General features: G+C 40.2%; 1 protein-coding gene across 12 annotated transcripts in view; it reads right to left on the minus strand.

The window, feature by feature from the left end:
- The window catches only part of phldb1a (pleckstrin homology-like domain, family B, member 1a), a 55,906-nt gene extending 36,223 nt beyond the window's left edge, over nucleotides 1-19,683 (minus strand). For 3 of the 12 annotated variants that reach the window (XM_020048402.3, XM_010870425.5, XM_020048408.3), the window contains exons 1-2: nucleotides 19,431-19,681; nucleotides 463-573 (exon numbers count right to left, since the gene is read on the minus strand). In XM_020048402.3, the coding sequence (XP_019903961.2) occupies nucleotides 463-573; nucleotides 19,431-19,520 (201 nt within the window). In that variant the 5' untranslated portion in view covers nucleotides 19,521-19,681. Of the gene's footprint in view, nucleotides 1-462; nucleotides 574-1,001; nucleotides 1,038-1,153; nucleotides 1,230-3,835; nucleotides 4,370-11,835; nucleotides 12,091-19,430 lie in introns of those variants that run through there. The other 9 variants (XM_020048407.3, XM_020048399.3, XM_020048400.3 and 6 more) reach the window with 8 other exon arrangements.
- Nucleotides 19,684-20,833: the final 1,150 nt, after the last annotated feature.

Consider the following 20,833-nt stretch of genomic DNA (forward strand, 5'->3'; position numbering starts at 1 on the left):
TGCTGACCTTCACAACATAGAAATAATACTACGGAAGGCTTCTAAACTTGGAATTTCATGGCTAAATGAGGGTATGACAGTGCTCCTACTCATAGATTGTGCACATATAAACAACATATTACATGTCCAGGCCAAAATGGGCAAGTAAAAAAAAAGACTGACTGCATTTTGAGGACCAGCAATCTAATACTGTTTGAAAATGTCCCCTTAATCTCAATAGCTTTTCCTTTATAACACCCATCCTAAACTTAACCCAAAGTCTAATAAAGCTACTTTTAATATTCATTTAATATTCACATAATTGTATATTCATTATTTTCTTTGTACTATAATCATAGTTAGGATAAGAAAATAAAACAGGTACACACAACGACACACACACATCGACACACTGACACATTCACACACCGACACACACACATCGACACACTGACACATCCACACACTGACACACCCTCGCACCTGTAAGACCTGGTGTTGGTGAGTCTGTCGTCCATGATGCTCCAAAACATTCCTATTCAGTTGGTCCATGTTGGCTGTGTTGTCAATCACACCTTCTGACACATGGAGATCCTGTCAGAACACAGACAAAGACACAGGTGAAGATATTCTGTAGTATGTCACACACACTGAAGACACACATGACAAACTTAATATAGAAGCGTTGCTCTCCTTAGAACTCAGCTGTCCCAGATAACTGCTCAACTAGAGAAATTAATATCCTAAAATAGACTTATACGGTAATCTCAAAGATGCATCACTTTCTAGGTCGTCTACAATGGTTCCTAGGCTTTATCGCCATCTCCTGACCAACAATCTATATTTGTCCAGTTCATCATTTGTCACTATATTGTGCCCTCTGTAGGAAACAGAGCACTACAGTTTTTCGAACACACACACACTGTCTATCGAGACACGAGGCGGAAAAGGTAATTTCAACTGACCCACACACTCAGTGCATCTGCAATGGCTAAGGTAAGACAGAAAATATTTATGCTCACTGGCAGCGTCCCCCTGGGCATGAATCAGCGTCTGTGACAGTCCAGCTTTGTAACACATTTTACCTCAGCAAATAGTGAAAAGGCCCGGAAGATCAGACGTCTAATACGGTAAATAGAAACATCCTAGACTAAGCAGACAAACAAAAACTAACCGTAGACAACACTAACACTGATGAGTCTTGTCTGGCTCGTTGGCTCCAGCTTAGAAATCCCCCCACTCACTCAGGCACTCACTTCAGTCTGAGCAACATGCCATGCCTCTGAGCTGGTCAGATCCCAAACAAAATGTAAATAGCTATCTAAAGACAGACGGTTGATATGACCAGTTGATAGCTGATGTCACACATGGTTATCTCAACTTTGAACAGGAGTGTTATGAAACTGGATGAACCATCTCAGCGATGGATTCAATAAATCTGAACTACAAACAGATTGGAGTAGTTTAGAAAACGTTATCTATTTAGAATACTTATGATTAATCTGTTTAGCATAAAATGGATCAAACACATTTTCCAGACCTCATTGAAGACCGAATGCATCACTCAGGTTTGGAAACCCAGCACTAGGCTATTACATAGCAGTGACTGTAGACTATACCTGCTTATCAGTTTGTGTAGTATATATAGTTGAATTAGAGTAATTGTTTCACATTGCACTTCTAAACATGCAGTGAGCTGTCTCAACCACAAACAGAAGCAGACAAACATTTAGACTAACCCTAATGCCACCACCTTCTTCATCTATTCTGGATGTTATGTAAAACCATAGAGCTAAACTAGATGTCAAAGTCATCTCTTCAGGACAGACGAGAAGTGAGAATCTGTTGTGGCCCATGTAGAAATATACATGTCACAGTAGATCCTAGTTTTGGTTTCCCACATAGATTATTTTGGAACAATCAGGATACAGTAGGTTAGAAGCCGGTGCTTAGGGGCAGTGATTTCAAGCCTGTGTGGGGATGACACATGTTCTCAAAAGGATTCCGTAGCCACCAAGCAAAAAATTGCTTCATTGTAAACATTCCTGAAAGTCAAAATGAGCTTTTTGATAAAGACGTTAAAATGAGCAGACAGCAATGAGTTTCCTTTTGCAAGGGAGGAGATTTAACTTCCTTTCTTTGCACAATGATAATCCAAATTGTTAATACCAGTTAATAAGTATAAGCAGATATTGCAAGATAATATAACTGGTAATAACATAGCAAAATGATTAGTGTAATAATGATAATGTATTACTAATCACTAATTTAATAATACTACTTTTATTTTGGAAAAAATAGCATGAACATGAAAGGGAAACAGGTTTTATATCCAAAAGAATAACATTAGATTATTACATACAAATAAATATATACATATTATATGGCTGATTACCTTGTTCTGTTTGTCTCTGTTTACCATTGCCATGATGTGTATTGAAGATGAGGACAACCCATTTGAATACCTTCTCTCCTTAACGTTCAGAAAAAAATATCTGAAAAGTACTTTTCAAAACCTTTCACCCCTCCTCCTTCCTTGTCACATTCATTCTGCATCTTATCAGGACGTTTATCTGGAATGTGAAGCGTTTCTCTCTCAAGCAAGCAAAGACAGGTCAAATATATGAAATTGGGTTAAAAAAAAAAACTAGCTGAAGTTAGAGGAAATAATTAAATCATGTCTCATAACAAAATCGCTACTGGAGGACAGTATGACTGACAATCCTTAGTTATGCTTGGGTGTTTTTATCATTACTGTGGTAGACCACTAATATTTCATGTTGCTTGCCCCTTGTAATCTTGCGTGTAGTAATTTACAGTAATTGAAAATGGTAAACAGAAACACAAAAGTGTTTCTCTCCCTCTGTCTCCCTCTCCCTGTGATGTCATCTCAGGCCAGAGCAGCTGGGTAGTGCCACATGGCTGTCTCTGACAATCCTCATCAGTGTTAGTCTCCGGTCGCATTGAGAACAGAGCGTCCTCCTGTCCTGTTTATTACTGGCTCTGGTCCCTGGCCCCTTAACCCTGTTTAACCCTGTTGTTACCTCCCAGCATGCCACTCGGTGACAATGTATGGTCAACACTGGTTCCATCTCAACCCGCACAGAGAATAGAACTGGAGGACATAGAGTGACAGGGACCGTGGGGTAATGTATCACACACACACACACACACACACACACACACACACAGAAGACTCTTACAGAGCACTCTGATCTGATCTCAGCGCACACACCCATCATGTGGGAGAGATGCTTGTAAATGCTGGGCCCTCCTCTGTAACGTGTGATTATGGAGCGGGCAATTATACCCTGCAGTGTTGCCACGGGTTGCTCAAAATAGACCAAGCCAGCCACACAGTCTGGGCTCTGTTAGACTGATCCCTGCTCCCCTTTCAGTTCACAGTAAAGGGACATTAAATCAGGAAACCGAAGGACAGCGGACATCGGAGAACATGTGGGTATGTACATCTAGGAGGCACATGTAGTTCTATAATAGAACTGTTGGATTTGATCTGATTGGCTTCCAGTTATCCTAATAAGATAAAACATTTATTCATTTTATACAGAGTTTTCATTAAAGTAATTTTCTCGAAGCACATGAAAGGAAAATAAACAAACTACAATATTCAGATTCATAACTGAAACTAGGTTCGGACCATCACAATGTCTGGCTACAGCTGAACATTTTGGTAATTTCAACCTCCAGCAGTTGGAAGCAACAGCCTAGATGGCTTGAAGAGAGGAAGGGGTTTGTGAACAGCTGGTAGATAAGCTAGTTGTCCGGGGCGGTTATACTAACAACATGTAAAAGATCAATGCTCTCAACAAGACGAAGATGACGATCAATCACTCACCGTCTCTACTCACAGGGAATCCAAATTGTAGTGCGATACTTGTCTTTCTGTAGGATTTTCCACAGAGGCGTATAGCAATAGCCAATCGACCACATGGTTTTCTACACATAACCTCTTGCCTACTTCTGTCACTCACCGAGCTCTAGAGGGCCCCAGGGGTGCACATTATAAACCAGTTACACCCACGTCACACGAGAGACATGGCCAACAAGATCAGAAGAATCCTTCCGAAATAGGTCTTTCTTCAGGTCCAAGGTTAAACTCTGGGACCTTTCTGAACTTCCTCCCTAGACACCCAGAATAACCCTCAGTGTAGGACTTGAACAGTCATCTTCTGTGGTCCAAACACACACTGGACAGATAGCCCACAAGGTCATGTCTAAGTCCAGATCTCCTTTATGTGAAGAGGAAGTGAGGAAGAGAACAAGTGAAGCAGAATAAACTAATGTAAATCTGTTTCTCATCCACACACAGTCCTTCCATTGATTGGAGGGAGTTATGGTAGAACAGATGCGCCCAGCTGGACATCCCAACTCAGCTCTGTTGTGGATACGAACTACTCAGCATTTCCATTTTGTTTTAAATAAAAGCTGGCGTTGGCGGTTGGGGACCCACAGTGGAAATACGTGTCATAGCGCAGGCGGAGGAGTAGGAGGGGAGGCGGAAAAGTGGGAAAAGACCTTGAGTCATCATCTGTGGAATTCCACCAAGCAGCTTCCTGCTCTTGGGACTCTGTATTGTTGGCAAAACAAAGGGCTGAGTTTCCGATCTGAAAGTGTGAGAATTTTGGGGAATTGTCAGGTACACTGGGGAATTTCTAAATATGAAATGGAACAAATGAATCAACCTGAAACAGTTAAAGCATTGATAACGCTATATCATAGTGGGATGCACCCGTCTTTATACAGGATGTGGGAGAATACATGCCTGCTGTAGAGCACCTCAGGATCTGTCTGGCAGAGAAAAACAACAAGCATAGTGAGAGATAAAGGGAAGGAAGAGATAGGAGGAAGAGAAAGGGGGAGGAGGAGAGAGGAGAGATAGGGAGGGAATAGGAGGGAGGAAGAGAAAGGGGGAGGGGAGGAGGAGAGAGGAGAGAGGAGGGATAGGGAGGGAATAGGAGGGAGGAAGAGAAAGGGGGAGGGGAGGAGGGGAGGAGGAGAGAGGAGGAAGGAGAGAGTGAGTGGATGGGTGAGATAAAGAGAGAGTCTAGTATTGATCCCTTATGTCTGTTCCCATGGTCAAAGCCAAAGGGTGGATGAAGGGAAATGAGCACAGATGATGGATCATTTAACAAAATCAAAACATAAACAAAAAAGTCAGACAACCGGGGAAACAGATGGAACAGGCCTAGAGAGCAGGGCTGTTTCCTGTGGGCCAACCCAGGGACATAAAGGTCTCTTGGGGATGGTGAAGCGAATTCTTCAGCAGGACTTTACTAAACATCAACCTGCAGCCAAGAAAAATCTGTATGTTGATGAAACCAGTATGTCAAATAACAAAAGTTAAGCTCAATAACTTGAGATATTAAAATTGGTTTCTAAACCAACTTCTGTTGATATAAAAAAAATAGTAATGAGATAAATCAAAATTAATTTATCTAACAGTAAAATAGGAATAATACGTTGACCTCAACTCAACTCAACGCATTATTACTAGTGGAATTCTTGAATATCATCTCCACTGTTTTATTGATCAAGCTTGTCATGGCTTCATAAAAACAATTGATGGGTTGTGAATCTGTAAACCAGTCCCAGATAGCACTATAGACAGACTCGAATGTTCAAAGTATTTTGAGGAAATCGAAAAGCATCAGAACCCAGATCTGCCTTGGTGAAAGGGCATGGATGGCCAGCTGCACGGTGTGACTGCCTGTCTGAATACCATCCTCTTGCCACTAGCCACTTGTATTCTGGGGATGAGTCAGTCTTTCTCTGGCAGCACTACTGGTTCTCTTCAGACCATGTTTGTGTCAACGAGGAGGATCCCCCCCCAAGCCATGGAACATGATGGAATGTGTGTGTTTTGGGCTTGGGATTAAAGGAGGAGAATATTGTGTGTGTTTTGGGCTGGGGATTTAAGGAGGAGAATACTGTGTGTGTTTTGGGCTGGGGATTAAAGAAGGAGAATATTGTATGAGTTTTGGGCTGGGATTTAAAGAAGGAGAATATTGTTTGTGTTTTGGGCTGGGGATTAAAGGAGGATTATAATGTGTGTGTTTTGGGCTGAGGATTAAAGGAGGAGAATATTGTGTGTGTTTTGGGCTTGAGATTAAAGGAGGAGAATATTGGGTGTGTTTTGGGTTGGGGATTAAAGGAGAAAAAATATTGTGGGTGTTTTGGGGTGGGGTTTAAAGGAGGAGAATATTGCGGGGGGGGTTTGGCTTGAGATTAAATGAGGAAAATATTGTGTATGTTTTGGGCTTGAGATTTAAGGAGGAGAATATTGCAAACACATTTGACTGTTGCACAGATTTGGGGTGAATTGACATTTAAGTAATTTGCAAACAAATTTGACTGCTGCACAGATTTGGGGTGAATTGACATTTGAAAGACATTTAACTCCAGAGCGAGTTACAGTAGCGAGTGATTAAACTTTATTAACCCCTCCCCGTGAGAATTGAACCCACAACCCTGGCTTTGCGAGCACCATTCTCTGCCAAAAGAGCTATTTCAGACCTGTGTTGTCATCCCTCTCTGCTCCTCTCCATGATGGATGACAGATTCAAGCTTTTCATTTGGCAGGGAGAACTCTTTTCACCAGGGTGTTGAAGAATATCCCTCCAGTGGCCTGATGTGGTCTAGTGGTCTAAGGCAAAGCCCCAGAACAAAACGTACCAGTGCAAGCGCAGGTAAACATTTAACTGGTTTTCTAGCACACTAGGACTCTCACTTCCTATCTGTCCTCACTTTCACATCTAATAAAAAAAATGAAAAGGCAATACAAAGGAGTGAAATATCTTAAGAATATAAGATTATCCCCCAGACATTCCTGGATGGAAGACCACTTTTATGCACTTAACCCTGCTCACCTGCTCCAAGGATTCTAGGAGGCAGGGGAACCTCGACCCAGGTGGGAAGGGGGAGGGTTATGGTTTATTCAGGCTTAAAGAGTGAACTAATTCATTGGGATCAGCACATAGCCTAGCGCTTCAAGCATCTCACCAGTACCCAAAAACATTCAGATCCAACTAGGGTTAGCTGTGTGGCATGAGCAACGCAGTTAATAACCCTAGTTGGTCACTGCTGTAGCAAGCAAGCATGTGCCCTTCAATGGTAAAATAGGGGTAAAACATGTTTTACTTGCATTCGGCAATATTGTAATTGAGAAAGAATTATGAAAAGAAAATGTTAAGAATTAATGGAAGTGTGTTTTGTTTTCAAGTCAAGACGACTAAGGTATTGTAGCTGACTAGGATTTGCCTTTTGTGACAATCTGTTTAAAGTAGATTCTATTTCTATAGTTAGGAAGTACTAAAAGGAGACAGAAGTAATTTTCTCCTACAATCCTAAAGCAGATTCAGATGACCAAACCATGATGCTTCGCATCACCACGAAAACCATTGACGCCCTCAATCCAGCTGCTTTCATTTAATTTACTTTAGAATGAGCCTCCAGGGAAGTTTCTATCTAGTGAAGCAACTTGTGAGAAGTAGGAAGAGGGTGTGAATTTCACCACGCTCTGAGCAGTCAATGAATAGATGAATTCACTGGAAGGGTTCACGCTCAGTTTACATCAAAGTTCAATGAGTCAGCAGAACAGTGAAGTGAGGGGCTAGACACAGTCATATTTGTAAGCACACACACACACACACTCACATGGTACACAGATAAACCAGGAGAAATATATTCAATATAAATTTTTCAACCTGAACATGCACTGAACATAAACACAGATGACCCTTCAACAGCTGTGAGCACAAAACATGAACCAGAGGAAAACGAAGAGAAAACAACAACGTGAAACGAATTGTACCTTATATCTTCTCACATCACATTCACTTGCTGTGAGCCGGTGTAATGTTTCCACAATAGCGACTCCACCCCTCATTTCTCCTTGTCTTATACTGTTTCTCTCGGATGGAATTCAAGAACTCATGCAGGCAAATATTTCCACAATGAACCACGTTTTTGCTCTTTTATGTTAAATACAGCTTCTTACCCAGGAATGGGAGCCCAGAAGCTGAGAAAAACAAGGACATCTTGTTCAGCATTCCAGTTAGTTCTATAGAGAGACATCATTATTGACTGCTCTGCCACAAGAGGTTACTCAGGCAGGTTGTTTCTGAAATGTATTTAAATATAGAATTGCACATAAAAATATAAATACAGCTCTGGAGGAGACCACTCCTAATTTTTCTTAAATCAGCATCTCTACATGTATGGCAGCCATTCCATTCCACTGTCTGTTAAATTCCAACACAGGCACACCTCATTTTACTTAATGAGGTACTGATTAGGTGATTACCTAAACCAAATCTAATTTAACAAGGAAAAGTATAAAAACCACTGCTGTGGTCATCACTATCCTCTTGCAATAGGACCAGCTGGATGGCAAAAACAGTGCAAGTAGTACCTCAAAGTTAATTTGAATAAAACATAATTATTCAGCATGACAGTTGAAAAGAAAAGCTTTAAGTGAGGAAAAGAAGGGTTCAATTCTGGCTTTACTGGCAGAGGGATACAGTGAGCGTCAGGTTGCTTCCATCCTGAAAATGTCAAAGACGGCGGTTCATAAGAGCAAAGTCAAGCAACAGACATTGGGGACAACAAAGCTACAGACTGGCAGAGGGCGAAAACGACTGTCCACTGACCGAGATGACGTCAACTCATTCGAATGTCTCTCAACAACTGTAGGATGACATTAAGTGACCTACAAAAAGAATGTCAAACAGCAGATGGGGTGAAGTGCACGGCGAGGACGGTTCAAAACAGGCTCCTAGGGGCAGGGCTGAAGTCGTGCAAAGCTAGAAAAAAGCCATTCATCAATGAGAAGCAAAGACGAGCCAGACTGAAGTTTGCAAAAGACCATAAGGATTGGACCGTAGAGGAATGGGGTAAGGTCATCTTCTCTGACGAGTCAAATTTTCAGCTTTGCCCAACACCTGGTTGTCTAATGGTTAGATGGAGACCTGGAGAGGCCTACAAGCCACATTGTCTCACACCCACTGTAAAATATGGTGGAGGATCAGTGATGATCTGGGGATGCTTCAGCAAGGCTGGAATCAAGCAGATTTGTCTTTGTGAAGGAAGCATTAATCAAGCCAAGTACAAGGTTGTCCTGGAAGAACCACGTGCTTCCTTCTGCTTTGACAATGTTCCCCAACTCTGAGAATTGGTTTTTCCAGCAGGACAATGCTCCATGCCACACAGCCAGGTCTATCAATGTGTGGATGGAGGACCACCAGACCAAAACCCTGTCATGGCCAGCCCAATCTCCAGACCTGACCCCAATTGAAAACCTCTGGAATTTGATCAAGAGGAAGATGGATGGTCAAAAGCCATCAAACAATGCTGAGCTGCTTCATTTTTTTTGTGCCAGGAGTGGCATAAAGTCACCCAACAGCAATGTGACAGACTGGTGGAGAGCATGCCAAGATGCATGAAAGCTGTGATTAAAAATCAGGGTTATTCCACCAAATGTTGATTTCTGAAGTTAAAACATTAGTATTTTGTTGTCAATATGAATTTGTTTTCTTTGCATTATCTGAGGTCTGAAAATAATGCATATTTTTTTGGTTATTTTGACCAGTTATTTTCTACAAATAAATACTTTAAATTACAATATTCTTATTTGGAATTTTGGAGTAGTGTTGTCGGTAGTTTATAGAAAACAAACTGTTCATTTTACTCAAATACATACCTATTAATAGTAAAACCAGAGAAAGTGATAATTTCACAATGGTCTCTTAATTTCTTCCAGAGCTGTATATATATCTCCAGAGAAAAGTAAGAGACCACTGAAACTTTTTCTTTCCTTTCCAAAAAAGTAAAAAAAGAAGGTTCTGAGTGAGGAACAGAAGGGTTAAAATTAAGAGACCACTACAAATTGAACGCTTCTGTTCCTCACTCAAAACTTTCCTTTTCAACTTTTTTGGAAAGGAAAGAAAAAGTCTCTTAATTTTTTCCAGAGCTGTATCTATAAGAAATTTGTGTTCATATTTTTGCTGTTTCTTCGAGTGTTTCCAATGTACAGTTTTATTATATTAATTTATGTTGGATAATTAAGGATTTGTAGTCTATACTTGTTCTGTACTAGGTCACATGTTTTAATGAAGCTGCTGCCCAGGCAATAGCAGATGGGGATCCAACCTAAACTCATGTCTTGACTACAGTGTGAGAAACAACTCACGTCTTCACTACAGTGTGAGAAACAACTCACGTCTTCACTACAGTGAGAAACAACTCACGTCTTCACTACAGTGTGAGAAACAACTCACGTCTTCACTACAGTGTGAGAAACAACTCACGTCTTCACTGCAGTGTGAGAAACAACTCACGTCTTCACTACAGTGTGAGAAACAACTCACGTCTTCACTGCAGTGTGAGAAACAACTCACGTCTTCACTACAGTGTGAGAAACAACTCACATCTTCAATAAAGTGATAGAAACAACTCACATCTTCAATACAGTGTGAGAAACAACTCATGTCTTGACTACAGTGTGAGAAACAACTCACGTCTTCACTACAGTGTGAGAAACAACTCACGTCTTCACTACAGTGTGAGAAACAACTCACGTCTTCCATACAGTGTGAGAAACAACTCACATCTTCAATAAAGTGATAGAAACAACTCACATCTTCAATAAAGTGATAGAAACAACTCACATCTTCAATACAGTGTGAGAAACAACTCATGTCTTGACTACAGTGTGAGAAACAACTCATGTCTTCTCTACAGTGTGAGAAACAACTCATGTCTTCACTACAGTGTGGGAAACAACTCACGTCTTCACTACAGTGTGGGAAACAACTCACGTCTTCACTACAGTGTGAGAAACAACTCATGTCTTCACTACATTGTGGGAAACAACTGACAAAACAATGCAAAGCTGCAGAAAATGACATAAGTGATTCTGATCCTCTGAAGCAGCCCAAGCTCATATGAAAGACTCCATTCACTTAGTCGACTAAAAACTATGTCAAATGCGTGCACACAGGAACAAGCCCACAGACGAATGCGCGCACCTGTTCGTTCTAGTCCTTCAGTAATAACATTTAAACTGGTGTGTTTCTTGGGGATCAAAGTAAACGCAAGTAACTTTAACTAGCACAGTCATGGCTGCGCAAACACCACAAGGATTTTATACTTCTGCATTATGAGTACGGTTTCAGAAATCTGAACACCACCAGACATTCCAGGTAGATCGTCCACATCGATAAACTGGAGCTCAATTGGGGGAGCTCTGTGGTCTGGTAGCATGATGGTGAAACACACACACACGCACACACAAACACACTGTATGAATGAATGGGTCATGTGAGAGTATGGCACTCTGACACACTGGTACAATAGATCCACTATCCATTATCCTCCTGCCTGAGGTCAGACTAAGCCACCTCCTGGCTCCACTGCCCCACTGCAATCCACACAGCCGGAATATTAGTATGTTGACATGTCTACTCACTGTATTTCTACACCACATGTTAGGTGCAACTGTAATAGTGTTTATGGTCTTGGGTACTGCTTATTTCCAGGGATGAGTGAGTAGGACATTTAGTTTTCCTTTCCTCCAATTCTCATTTTTCCCTTGACACATTCCATTCCTTAATTCTCCTTTCCATTTAAGATCACTGAAATTCACTTTTTCCCTTCATCTTTTTTGAAATTCCCCTTTTCCTCTCAATCTCACTGAAATTCCCTTTGCAGTCTTTCATGAACTTTTTCTACTGTATACATACAAGCACTAACAAACAAATTCTGTGATATAGACACTACTTAACCAATTCCTTTACCCCCTACATACACGCAACACAAGGAGAGTAACATAGTCATTACCTGGTTCCAGGAGAGTTTAAATGTACAGAAATGGTAAAATCCAATATTTTCACAGACAAGGTAGGAATTCCATATTTCATGAGCGACAGAGAACAGAAACGTCCCAGTTTTTGATATCCTTAGGGAGATCCTGTTGATGATTTGATACGTCTATTTCTACATTCATGAAGTGGTTAGAGATTGGGACAAACACATTGAGTAGACAGAGACAGAGATGGGAATGAGACAGACAGACTACACAACTCTCTGCCCTGGCTCTCTCTCTTTCTCCCTCCCTGTTCTTCCACCCACACTCTCTCCCCCTCCTTCCATGTCTGCTTTTTTTCCATTTGCATCCACCCACCCTGTCATTCTAATTCCTTTTGCCTCTCACCCTTTCTTTTTCTCTTTTTTTTCTCTCTCACTCTTTTCTCCCTCCTTCTCTCACTCTTTTTACCCCCTCCCTTTGTCCTTTTTCTTTCTCTCCCTCTGTCTCTCTTTCTTTCTATTAGCTAAAACAAGGCGGTCATTTATCTTCCAACTGAGTGGTAGCCCTCGTGTTTTAACCTCTATGCGACAGAAACAAAGACATTTTATTGAGGACGAGACAGCACACTCAGATAAGACAGACCTTTATTTGTGAGGTCACAAATCACGTGACAAAGATAGTCATGCTTTCTTCAAAAGACTGTAACAATACAACAAAAGCCACCTGTTTGTCATAATCTCATGTATGTGCTATTTGACAGGTTCATTATCAGGAGAATGAGGAATTCGACAGAATAATAATCTGGACTATGAGCTATTTGACAGGTTCATAAATTGGAGTTTAAGCTATTCAACAAGTTCATAATCTGAAGTACGATCTAGCTAGATGACAGGTTCATTACCAGGGGTACAAGCTAATTTGACAGGTTTATAATTTGGGGTATAAACTATTCAACAGGCTCCTTGTATTCTACAGTTCTTGCATTCCTATTGCACTACTGTCAGTGTGGTTGCTTTAACACCTGCATTTCCCCACAGGGATTAAAAAAGTGTTATCCTATCGTAATCTGGCCAATAAACTATTCAACAGGTTTATAATCTGGTGTATGAGTTATTCGACAGGTAAATAATCTGTGGATTACCTGGATAATTAGAGTTTATTGGATAAATATCTCTCTTTGTTATGTCCAGTTTATGGATAAAGGAACAGCATATCTGAAAAGGAAACTATTTCCAAAACCCCAGATGATGATCACAGCCAAACCAGAATAACCCAGAAAGAACATTAAAGTAATTATGAAAAGGTTAATAAAATCACTATGTGACACATGTGAATAAGAAATGTAAAATAAAATTTAGACAGACTTGGAAAGAACCCCAGTATTGAAATAATAGTTAACACAGCCAATGGATATGTTCACATTTTCCTTTCAGAGATGGACAGTCCTGTTTCTCTTGGATACGTTGTCTAGAACATGGTAGTAATTGGTTCCTTCTGTCCTGGGTTTGGTTCAGTTCTTTGGTGCGTCACGCTGGTTTTGCCACAAATAAAACACCCTAAAGCACACGCAAACATCCCCACCATCAACCCCTCCTACTGTGTAATGGTGTGTGTGTTGCGTGTCCCGGTCTATAATGTACGTCTGATGTACTAACTGACCATATCTGGGGGTGAATTGTGAAGAAAAAAAATACATAAATTCCACTCCACAAAAATGGAGTGGAATAGCATATTCCAAGTGTATTCCACTACACAAAAATATAATGAATATCCCAGAATTGTTATTGGTGCCATGAAATATATAGCAGAAAATCAATGCCCATGTGGTTTTAATAACTCAGACATAAGATAATTTTACAGCAGAAGCCCTACCCAGAAGCATCTCTGAACTATTCTTACCATTGTATGCGAACAAATAGGAGACAGTTATTTTTTTGTTTCTTTCGACAGCAGTTCCAGTTTGTAGTCATTACCTACTACAATACCCTGCATGGCACTATGCCCCATAAAAGGTAACATAAACAACCAATTACCCTCCAAAACAAGGAATATGAGCAAAGGAAGAACTAAATAAACAGCAGGATCCTGTTAGCAAATATCTAGGTAACCCAGCATGCATAGCCCTGTCTGGGTTTATCTAGGATTTACCAAGGGGGACCGTGCAAACTGGAATCTCAGTCCATGTGTGTCTCCCACTGTCTGGGGGCCCTTGAAAACTTGCACTTCCTGTTCCCTACATGTGCCTCAAAATCAACTGAAACGCCATTGACTGATACTAAAAACATCACAAATAACTAAGATGGGACAGTTGGTGTTTGGATTCGTATGCCTGTTAGCTTTTGGCTGAGCAGAAGCTATTCTTCCAGTGGTACACAATGAGAAGCAAACCCAGAAGCCAAGAGTCTTTTCTTTCACCAGTTTCCGTTGTGACAGATGGACAATAAGGTGGTATTGCATTATAAGAGCAGGAAGTCCATTCACCACCTTTCCTTCTTTTCAACTCACTAACTTCCAGTGAGCAGTCACAGGAAAGAATTACAGAGATGAAAGTGGTAATAAGGTGAATGGAATTTTTTTACATCAACTCACAGACATCTAATCGGCACTTCACTGTGTAGTTAAAGGTAACGAGGGGAGGAGCAGAGGTTATTAACCAAAATCACATGACCAGTAGAAACCAACTAATGAAGATTTATCAAAGATGTATGCAAATTGCTAAAACAAAATATAAAAAGTACATTTATTAAAATAAAATAAAACTGATGACAATTATTGCATTTACACTAAGCTATTGTGCATTTGCAAGGACTCCGATTAACCGCCAGACACTTGGTATGAGTATGACACGTTTTACATGCTATGACTGTAATGGTGTGTATTTACTTTAATTGATTGCGCTGACTGTAATTTGTAATGACTGTCATAAATTATAATCACATGCAAAATATAAAATACTTGCAAAGTATGGTGGCTATAATTATTTTAATGAGCTTTTATGAATCACATTTATTTTATAAACCATTATTATATCAGCGGTCGTCACAAAGTGCTTTTACAGAAATGTTGAATCTTGTTACAAATTCATCAGATTCAACAGCCCCATTTCAAAAAAAGTTGGGACACTGAGTAAAATGTGAATAAAGACAGAATGCAATGAAGTGCAAATCATTTAAACCCTATATTCAGTAGAATATAGTACAAAGACAACATATTGAAATGTTGAAACTGAGACATTTTATTGTTTCTTGAAAAACACACGCCCACTTTGAATTTGATGCCAGCAACATGTTTCAAAAAAGTTAGGACAGAGGCAACAAATGACTTGAGTAAAAACTAAACCTGGTGGAATATCACATCACTAATTAGGTCAATTGGTAACAGGTCAGAAACATGATTGGGTACTAAAAGATAATTCCAGAGATGATTGGTCTGTCAGAAGTGAGGATGCTCCCCACCACAATAACGTTTCTCAACAGAAAATAGCAAAACAATTGAGTTTGGGGATCTCATCATCTATGATATCATTAAAATATTCAGAGAATCCGAAGAAATCTCTGTATGTAAGGGACAAGGCCAAAAACCAACATCTGTGAACACACCATTAATGCTGAACAATATGTACAGGTTTTGGAGCAACATATGCTGCCATCCAGACAACGTATTTCAGGGAAGGCCATACTTCAGGGAAGGTCTTGCATATTTCAGCAAGACAATGCCAAACCACATTCTGTACATATTACAACAGCATGGCTCTGAGAAAAAGAGCCGGGTGCTAAACTGGCCTGCTTGCAGTTCAGACCTGTCACCCATATATCAAGCAAGAATGGGAGAACATTTCACTTTCAAAAATACAGCATTTGGACTCCCAAACGCTTACAGAGTGTTGTTAAAAGAAGAGGTGATAGAACACAGTGGTAAACATGCCCCTGTCCCATGTTTTTTGAAGTGTGTTGCTGGCATACATTTCCAAAGGGGTATGTATGTATTTTTCCAAAAACAATAACATTTCTCAGTTTGAACATTTGATATGTTGTCTTTGTACTATTTTCAATTAAATTTAGGGATAAATGATTTGCACATCATTGTATTCTGTTTTTATTAGATTTTTGTGCAGCGCCCCAACTTTGTTGGAAATGGGGTTGTAGTGAAACATGGACCATAACATTCTCAAAAGGACTGTAAATATAGGCATCACTCCGTTTTTTTGCTCTTTTTAAAGCACACAAGGGTACGGTTGAGCACAGAAGACCAGCAATAGATCAGAATATATGACATCTAATGGTTTAACGTTTGTCTCCATAGCCTTCCAAACTACAGCATACAGAAGCCAGTTTGGCTAATGTCTAACTGGTGCCCCCATGTGGCTGCAATATTAACCTGCAGTCCCTTTTCCAAACCTGGTTCAAATGGAAAATAGGCTCAAAATCCCCAACTTCCAAAATGCTAAAAATAGATTTTTTTTCTCACTGAGAATTTTTTTCGGCAAACCTTCCTGGATGTATTTCAATCTTATGTGCACAAGTCATAAAACATTGCATATGCCTGTTCAGGTCTGCTAGATGTACAGTGGGTATAGAAAGTCATCACACCTTTTGTTGCCTTGCAGACTGAAATGAAAACACACAAAAAATATGCCTTTATTTAAACACAGTAACCCACAATATCCAAGTGAAAAATGAAATCTAATTAGCTTTGAAGATTAATTAAAATTAAAACAGTTAAATACCAAAAATAAATTTGGATACAGTAAAATAGAATTGCAATTGCAAACATCAAACTAATTGGCTTCCATCTACGTTCAATTGCAGTGATTTTGATTAGTTTAGAATAAAAGCAGTTGTTCTTAGAGGAATCCACTGCATAATACTGCAATTCCAATCACAGACTGCACTATGGGTGGAAACATACAGTATCTAACAAAAGTTTTTGTAAATATTTGATTATATCTTTTCATGTGACAACACTGAAGAAATGACACTTTGCTACAATGTAAATTAGTGAGTGTACAGCTTGTGTAACAGTGTTAATTTGCTATTCCCTCAAAATAACACAACAATTTGGACATTTTCGTTTAGGAGTGTACTCACTTTTGTTGCCAGCGGTTTAGACATTAATGGCTGTTTGTTGAGTTATTTTGAGGGGACAGCAAATGTACATTGTTATACAAGCTGTACACTCACTACTTTACATTGTAGCAAAGTGTAATTTCCTTAGTGTTGTCACATGAAAAGATATAATCATAAATTTGCTAAAATATGAGGGGTGTACTCACTTCTGTGAGATACTGTATTTTCAAAAGATCTACAAGATGAAGTTTTGCACAAGTCAGGGGATGGATATTAAATTAATTATAAGGCTTTGTCTATCCCTTGGAGCACAGTTAAAACCATTATTAAGAAGTGGAAGGGGAATGGGACCAGCCAGACCGTACCTCCAAACTGGATGGCAGTGCAAGGAGGAGAGGCTACCAAGAAGCCAATGGTAACTTTAAAGGAGCTTCAGGTCTTTATGGTAAAGACTGGTCAGTGTGTTAATATGACCACAATATCACAAGTGCTCCACAAATCAGGCCTCTGTGGGAGGCTGTGTCAGGATGCTGTTTGACCCAAAACACAGAGACAACACATACGGAGGCAGATAGCTTTCAGAGATGTTTATTTGAACAGTCAAACTAAATTGTGCAAAGGGGGGGAGTTTGGGCAGTGCAGCTTCTGGATGGTAGTGAGGTGCAAGACAGGCAGGCAGGCAGAGAGGAATCCAGGGCAGGGCTGAGAACCAGAGTGGGTAGTCACAGAATGTCCAGTCTTGATTCACCAACAGAAATCCAGGGGAATGTGAGTGAGCAGTGCAGGGTGGAACTCGGCAGCTTCGCAGAAAACGGCAGAGAATGGTTCAACAGGTATCGGCGGGAGGTAGTGAAGCAGGTAACTCAAGTGAGTAGCAAGCAGCAGCAGTTTGAGCAAGGTCATAGGTGTAGACCAGGGGTGTCAAACCGGTTCCACGGAGGGCCGAGTGTCTGCAGGTCTTTGGGTTTTCCTTTAAATTGGTTCCCAGGTCAGACCTGAACAACCAGGTGGGGGTAGAAATTAACCAATTAGTGAACTAATTAATCAATCAGGTACAAGGTGAGAGTGAAAACCTACAGACACTCGGCCCTCCGTGGAACCGGTTTGACACCTGTGGTGTAGACTAACGATCTGGCGCCGAAGAGGTGAACAGCCTGGGTAGATATACTGCAGAGGTGATGAATGGAATGAGCTGCAGCTGTGTGGAAACTGTGCAGGAGTGAATGAGAGCAATCTGAGTATCTGTATAGAGACATTGAGTATCTGTGAAATGACTTGAAGAGTGCAGTCCATTAACGATCATCATGCAATGGTCTAATCATCAACAATTCTGCAAGGAAGAATGGGACAATATTGCACAGTCTAGCAGAGATTATCAGAGACATATTTAAAGAGACCAATGGCTGTAATTCAAGCAAAAGGTGGTTCAACCAAGTATTAACTCATGGGGGTATATCCACCAAATAGAATATTTACCTTTTTAATTTTTAAATATATTTTTTATGAACTTTCAGATTATTATTATTTTTTTTTCTTCACTTGGATAATGTGTGTTTATGTGTGTAAATAAAATTGTGTTTTTATTTCAGGCTGTAAGGCAACAAAAGGTGAACATATTGAAATTGAGTGGTGACTTTCTTTACCCACCATACTGATGGAAGAGCAGTGGTTCCCAACAGGGGTACTAGGACAATCTAAATGGGGTACTTGAGAAGACTTATAAGACCGCTGTTAAAATGTACATAAGAGGGCTCTTCAGGGGTACTGTGAAAACAGCACAATTCAGTTGGTGGTTCAGGATCCAAAAAGGTGGATTCCTAGAGTACATTAACCAATGTTAAGGGCAGATAAATATTAGCTTAATGGTCTCTTTATGAACCTCTTGAACAAAACAGACTTTGTGAAGAGAAAAACCTCACCGCAGTGCTACAAAAATATCTCTACTGTATACTCAATCATTACATAGGACTACATTTGGTTTCTGAAAATGGTGTTGTGCATACCTGAGCTAGAGACTGAAAAGTACACAGGACCAGTTAGGGCAATGGGACCTGTAATGTTGGAGACAGCTGACAGACTGGACCTTACATTGCAAATGGAGGAACACCAACATTTACATTGACAATTTAGTCATCCAATAATGACAAGCATTTGTAGGAGCACACTGTCCAATTAACTTATTTCTGAAGCCTGCAAAGAAAAACAACAATCGTAGGAATTTGATTCCATTTTCTAATGCAACACCGGTGGGCTGAATTGTCTGGGAAAGATGCCCTCTTTTACCCCGCAGGAGTCTGCAGGCGTTTATTTACAGGCCTGTGCACATCTTGAGTTGGAGTCCATGTAGGCCTCGATAGTGGTGGGCCCCAGTGCACTTACACTGCCTGACACTGGTGACAGTATTGTTTTTGCATTGACCAAGACTTTCACTTTAACTAGGATTATTGAACCAATGCCTTCAATCGCCTATGCCTCCACACAAACATTGAACGCTTTTACACAAGAGACATGAATACACAGTAACACATGACAACTTTGACATAGAAATAAAGACAACTTACCTTGAATCTGACCCTCTTGTGCTTCAGTCTGGGTGCTAGTTGGGAGGTTAAAGTCATCCTGTTACTGTGGTATCCCGATATGCTCATCATTCATTCGGGTGCTATCATCCTACTGAGAAGAGTAAAACCACACTAGGTTTCTTCCCTTCAGTTTGCCATGCAAGCCAGGTTCACCCCAGCACTAACACATCCACCTCGGAAGATGAGAATCCCAAATTCAACCAATTCTTCCTTAGATAAACTGATGACTAAGGATAGAGGAGAGCCATTTTAAGGATCAGACATCTACTCTTTCTCTGAGACACTAACTGTCCCACACCAGACAGCACTGAACTAACTATGCCCATTCATTCTCAAATAAGACACACCCTCTCCGCTCTCCAACCCAAATAAGGAAGTGGCTGACTCACTAACCTTTTCAGATACTAATGCCAAGCGTTTGTGTATGTATGGTACATGGAAAATACACCTAGGTAAGTCTGAGAGGGGAATAATTCTGCCTAACTCTAATTAGTTGTAATATCCTGTTCATGATTATGTGCATTTTCAACTCAAAACGTCCTCTAGTTGTTCAGTTTTCATCGCTCTACATTGTCCTGATATTCAGCCCCCCATCACACTCCCAACCAGAGTGTAAGCCGGTCAAGGAAGATGAATCATTAATCCCTTGCTTCCTCACGATTAAACACATTCACTCTTCCCTCAAGTACAAAGCAGTAGAAATCAGTTAAATCTGACATGCATTCTCTGCCACTGAAATCCTTGTACAGATGTACTTAGAACAGAAAAGGAGGAATAAAATCAGAATTGTTTATTTTTTTTCCACCAGATTCAATCAGAGCTTGACCTGTCCTGATGGTAGGATCATCCTGTTGGTCTAGTCAATGACATGGCTCAAATATCCTCTCTGGAGGCTGGATAAGCTCATGGGAAAGCCTTGGTTGTGTTCAGTAAGGCAAAAACAGTTTGAAATTAAGTGAAACCGGGAGCTTTTATCAGTGTTTTCCCAATATGACGACATATGTTTCTATTCTTTTGAGTGTGTTGTAACCCTACAGAACACAGCCTGTTTAGACTGACAGATCACAACGTCTGCTACATGACTAAACCGTATTGGACACATTGAGTGCATTACCAAAAATAGAACAACATTTGGAACAAACCAAGAGATTATGTTAAATTCCACTCTTGTATCCCACCAGTGACCTGAACATCCATTCCGTATTAAATCATTGTAAAACTTTGTGATGTCACTATAACAAAATCTAGCACTACTGAAACTACAGAATCATTTGATTGTAAAAACATTTCATATATGCTTTCACCATAAAACATATGCAATAAATCAATGGCTCTGACAGTACCAAAGCACACATTACAAAAAATCATAAACTACATAGGCG

Source organism: Esox lucius, chromosome 7 (genome assembly GCF_011004845.1).
Source record: "Esox lucius isolate fEsoLuc1 chromosome 7, fEsoLuc1.pri, whole genome shotgun sequence".
NCBI classification, from domain to species: domain Eukaryota; kingdom Metazoa; phylum Chordata; class Actinopteri; order Esociformes; family Esocidae; genus Esox; species Esox lucius.